Genomic DNA, 5641 nt, shown 5'->3' on the forward strand with positions numbered 1-5641 from the left:
TAGACTAAGTATTTTTACTGATTATATCAGACCTGTAACTCAGATTAATATTTAAACTCTTTTATAACCTTTTAAATGACCAAAATGCCCTTACGGGGCATAGTTTGAGTTTAAAATCAATTTGGGCATAATAAAAGATATCTTACTGATGTCACAACATATTTAAAGTATATTAACTTAGGAAACTTTTATGTGATTCATTTGGTTACCCGTTACGCACTTTTCGTGTTCGGATCGGCTTATGTAACTAGTTTGCATATATTAGCCGAAACGGGTCAAACCATATCATTTTTGTCTCAAAATCCAGAATGTGTTTAGTTTACCCATATATACAAGTATCCAAACTTGTCGGGTCTAAATCACATTCTATTTACGGTCTTCGCTTAATCATGCGTTTGAACCATATCTTTCATTTAAACTAACCGGTCTAAGCTTAGGCTAAATTAAAGACCCGTTAGAATTCTAATAGGTTAATATAAACCTTCGTTCCAGAATAGGAGAACCGGTAAAAGCTACGTGCACTTTCTTATTGTGATTATTACTTGCAAAGGTAAATACTTTTAACTTATTTTCCCTTATATGGGCTTGGGGTACGGTATATAAAATACCGCTTGGTCGGGCATTGAATCTTTAATTGTATAGTGGTTAATTCATTGAAATGACCCGTTTAAATTGTTTTATTTGCTTAAAACCTTTGGGGGGTTAATGACCATGTCCCAGATATCCTTGACATCATTTTAAGAAATGGCCACGACCTTAGCACGCGGGTGTAGGCGTACACCCGCCAGTGCATTTATAAATAATAAGGTATAACCGCCGGTTTCGGGAATAACCCGCCGCGGGACTATACCATGTGGTGTGTCAATTAATCTTTAACCCGGTGTTCAACCCGGGCTACTGAACGTATAAGAAACGAGTAATTCTTTTACAAGATTATATACAAATAATTATCCCAAGTTTTAAAATCTTTTGTGCCACGTGCATTCAAATCAATTTTCAAACCTTTTCAAAATGAGTCAGTTAAATTGTATTTACCAGTGTAAACTGACGTATTTTCCCAAAAAGGCTAAGTGCAGGTACTACTCGAAATAGGCTAGTCTCTCGTAGCATCAAATAGAAGTCTCGCAAGCTTAGATGCCTAAAGTCTGTTGAACAAGTTTCCTCTTTATTTTGATCTGCCTGTGGATCTGTTTCAACTGTCTGTGATACTTAATATTACAATTTTATTCTGTTGAAATAAATCTAACTTTTGCTTCCGCTGTGCATTTTAAATTTGTGTTGTTTGACTATGATGATATCAACTACGTCACGATACTCCCCACAGGGCCCACCGGTAATATGTGGAAATATCGGGGTGTGACACTCAGGTTGCTAAGGTAGAACACATCAGGACTGGGATGCATTATGGAGTCGCATTGATTTCATCAAACATTTAGACTCAGCTTTAGTTTCACTAACGATTGATTTTGTAATTATTTACGCTTCCGCAATTCGATTGTATAAACAATACTTTCTCATGAAGGAGTAAATAGGAAAAATTTTCAAACTCAAATAGAGGTCATTCTATATGATTAGTGTCTTGAATCCTGGTTTATCACACGCCTCGTGGGGAGGACTTCCGCACAAGGCCCGTAATTTCGAGGGGCACGAGATTTTTTAAAAATATTCGATATATATATGTTATTTAAAAAAAATTGTAAACACATACAAATTCAATATAGAGGCCCGTTATCAAATACCTTTTTATGCTTTATAATTTACCCAACTTAACATTAGGTTTATCGGGCCCAACCCAATAATAATATGATTTTAAAAAATAAAAATAAAAAAACACGGCTGGAAAATGAAAGGGCGGATTGCTGAAGAAGACGCTGGAAACACGTCTGAACATCGGAACCTGTAGGCGGTATCCGGTGGAAAGTGGAAACATTGAACTGCTGAAGACGGCTGGATTGCTGGAAACAGAACAAGAAAGGTCGGCGGCGAACAATCAAACATCATCATTAGAACTCAAAAAGGTTCGAAAAAGAACAACAACAACAACAACAACAGAACTCAAAAAGGTCAGATTCTGAATTTATAAATTATAATTCAATCAAACATCATCATCGATTCATCATAATTATAATTCAATCATGCTGAAGACGTTGTTGTGTTGCAGTTGCAGGAGGGCAATTCTGAATTTCCGATTTCAGAAGTTTCAGAACATAACATTAGAACGCCAAAGGGTTGGCGATGATAGCTATCAAGAACGAAGTCTTAGATAATATAAATTGTGAAGAGCTGATCCAGCAATTTGCTATGAAGAACGCAAGGAGGGCTGCACGAATCATTGGTTAGCGATTATATAAACTTATTAGTTATTACGGTATGTAACTCATTATAATACTATGATTTGTCATTATCATAATTGCATTGTTTATCAAATACTACAATTTTTGTCATTTTCGTAATTATATTATTTATTTTTAAAGCACATGGGCACATTTTTCAAGCTCGAACAGGGTACGTGAATTCTCAGAGACTCCACTAACCTTACAAGCAGAATTTGAGGGTGTGACATCAACATAAAGGACGATTTTTGTAATTTACTCTGAAAACAAAGAGGGAATTAAAGAGTAGAGGCAACCAAATTATGGTAATTAATTTAGTGTATAATCAGTGTTTTAAAAACCGGATGTTAAACCGTACAGATTGGACTTAGAAACTGTTCAACGGATTGTACCAGACGATTTAATCGAGTTAACTACTTAATCCTATAATTTCACAAAAACACAACTTCAACTCAAAATATAAGTGTTACAATTGATTGAATGTATTTGTTTATTGACTGAACGAGAAAAATAGGATAGTTAATTATCCTAGCAGAGTTGAAATAAACGTTACCACCTAATATAACTGTTGCTTCATTTCTAGTATGTAAACATTTATTCTTAGGTTATTAGCTTCCTTTATTGTAGACTTGTACTTACAAACTAGGATGTAACTAAAGGTGAACGGGGCAGGCGCGGGGTGAAGGGCGGTGAATCTCTTCACCGCACGGGGAACACTGCCGTTGTTCCCCTTCATCCCACGGGGAACACTGCAGCTGTTCCCCTTCACCGCGTGGGGCCTTTGAATTGCGGGGATTAGTCACCGCATGGAAAAAGACCGTTCCTCTTTTGACCGTTGAATGTAACGGCTACATAGCCGTTTATATTTGAAAAAAAGGGTTTTTATATATATATTTAAACTATATAAACCCAACTCATTTTAAACAAATTCACACCAACCCATTTCCTTATTTCTCCAAAACTACTCAACCCCTATTTTATTTAGAAATGATGGAAGAAATACCATTGTTTTTCCCACCCGATAGCAGTGACGACGAGTTAGCTTCAACCGATAGTAGCATAATTTTTTTCCAAAATTTCATCGAGGAAGCCGAACTACAAGACATGGGCACATCTAGTAAGAAACATTTTATTCGGCATGATCATGAGAGTGGCTACGAAACCCTTATGGCGGATTATTTTGTCGAGGACCCAAAATACAACGGAGATATTTTCGACGTAGGTTCCGTATGTCAAAACGTTTGTTTCTAAAAATTGTGAGCGACGTGGAAGCGAATAACCCGTGGTTTTAAGAGGGCGTAGATTCGAGAATGAAGAAGGGTTTTACATCGTTGCAAGGAGTTACATCGGCTATTAAACAACTTGCAACCGGTAGCCCTCCAGATGAGAACGACGAGTATTTACATATGGCCGAAAGGACTTCCCGCGAGTGTCTAGAATATTTCTGTGAAACGGTATGTAAAATATACGCTCCCGAGTTCTTACGTAGGCCAACAAGCCATGACATGGCGCTTTTGTACCAAGCTCATGGGGATAAACATCACCTTCCAGGTATTGTGGGTAGCCTTGATTGCACCCATTCCGTATGGAGAATGTGTCCCACAGAGTTTCGGGGCCAATATATGAGAAGAGATCACCATTACCGTACAGTTATGCTCGAAGCGGTGGCATCTCCAGATTTGTGGATTTTGCATGCTTTTTGCGGTCCTCCAGGTGCACAAAACAACATCAATGTGCTTCAACAATCTCCATTATTTCTTACTAAACGAAATGGAACGACACCAAAATGTCCATTTTACGTTAACAACTACTTATACAAATGTGGTTACCATCTCGTGGATGGAATCTACCCTACATGGTCCGTGTTTGTCAAATTATTTCCATATCCTCACCTACTAGACGAAAAGAAGTTCAAGAAGCAACACGAGGCGGCAAGAAAAGACGTGGAACAGACTTTTGGTGTTTTGAAGTCAAAATGAGGTATAATTAATCAGCCAATGCGTGTTAGGAGTGTGAAAAAAATTAGGTACATGGTGTATATGATGTGCGTTAGGTGTCTTATATTTTAGATGTATATTTCAGCCCTTTTTACACTTTTAACCAAGTTTTAAATTTATAAATCACGATATTTACTAACACTAAACACACATATGGGCAAGTGCACCCATCGTGGACGTAGTATAGTGTTGGTAAGATACCGAGGTCGTCCAAGGACACAAGAGCTTTTAGTACCGGTTTATCCTCAACATCTAACCAAATCAAAATGTTAGAAAAGATTTTTAAACTAAGAAAATAAAAACTAACTAAATGCTGAAAAATAAAATAAAAATAAAAACAGATAGACAAGATGAATCACTTGGATCCGACTCGTGTATTAGTATAACCTTTGATTATTTTCGCACTTTTACACTTGTTTAAGAGATTATCTTAGTTATTGTAGTAGGCCCCTCTTTTGAAGGCGATGTTACCCTCAACCCAGTAGTTTGAGTCAGCAAGGATACAATCCTAAAGGGTCGGATTATTGAAAGATAATGAATTAAGTTATTAATGCAAATTATGTAGGCCCCTCTTTTGGAGGTGACGTTACCCTCGACTAAGTAGTCTGAGTCAGCAGGGATACAGTCCTAAATAGACGGGTTATAGTATTAATAGTAGTTAACTTATGAGGGGGTCAAAGAGTTTGGATCCCCGCCATCCAATACCTATGGGCATTGAAAAAGATCCTACTAAATTTGACCCAAGTCCCTTGCAGGACCTCTAAACGCTGAACAAGGGCAAGACCCTTACCAAACCGTTCCCTTAACCCCCGACCAGGTAGCCAACATACCTCCATATAGACCGTGGAGATATGAATGGTGAAAATCTTTTATTTTATATAGACAGTAAAATAATGCCAAGACACCACGGACAAACGATAAGGAAAGATCACCTTCAACATAAGCAACTAGTTATTAAAGTCATTAATACAAAACCAAATAAAAAGTGCAAAAGATTAAAAATAAAAAGTATTATACTAAACACTTGTCTTCACCAAGTGATGTAAGAGACTTAGGCAAACATGGCCTTGATTGTCAAGAACTCTTACGATCAATCTTGGATCCCGAGACGACTCACACACTCTATGATGGACAATGGATGATGGTGTTGTGATGGTGGTGGGTGGTGGATGAAGTGTGAGAGAGGTGGTGTGCCAAGGGATGAGTTGCAATGAAACCAAGCACTCCTATTTATAGGCTGAACAGAAGGCTGGGCACGGCCCCGTGTCCGCTGGACACGGCCCCGTGCCTGTCTGACACTCTCTCTCTTCA

General features: G+C 37.8%; 1 protein-coding gene across 1 annotated transcript; it reads left to right on the top strand.

Annotated features, from left to right (window-relative positions):
* Positions 1–3643: 3643 nt before the first annotated feature.
* LOC110866597 lies at positions 3644–4312 on the top strand. The gene has a single exon (XM_022115740.1). It carries the CDS (start codon positions 3644–3646, stop codon positions 4310–4312), a length of 669 nt encoding a protein of 222 aa, XP_021971432.1.
* Positions 4313–5641: the final 1329 nt, after the last annotated feature.

The sequence above is a fragment of the Helianthus annuus genome, chromosome 7 (assembly GCF_002127325.2).
Source record: "Helianthus annuus cultivar XRQ/B chromosome 7, HanXRQr2.0-SUNRISE, whole genome shotgun sequence".
Classification (NCBI taxonomy): Eukaryota; Viridiplantae; Streptophyta; class Magnoliopsida; order Asterales; family Asteraceae; genus Helianthus; species Helianthus annuus.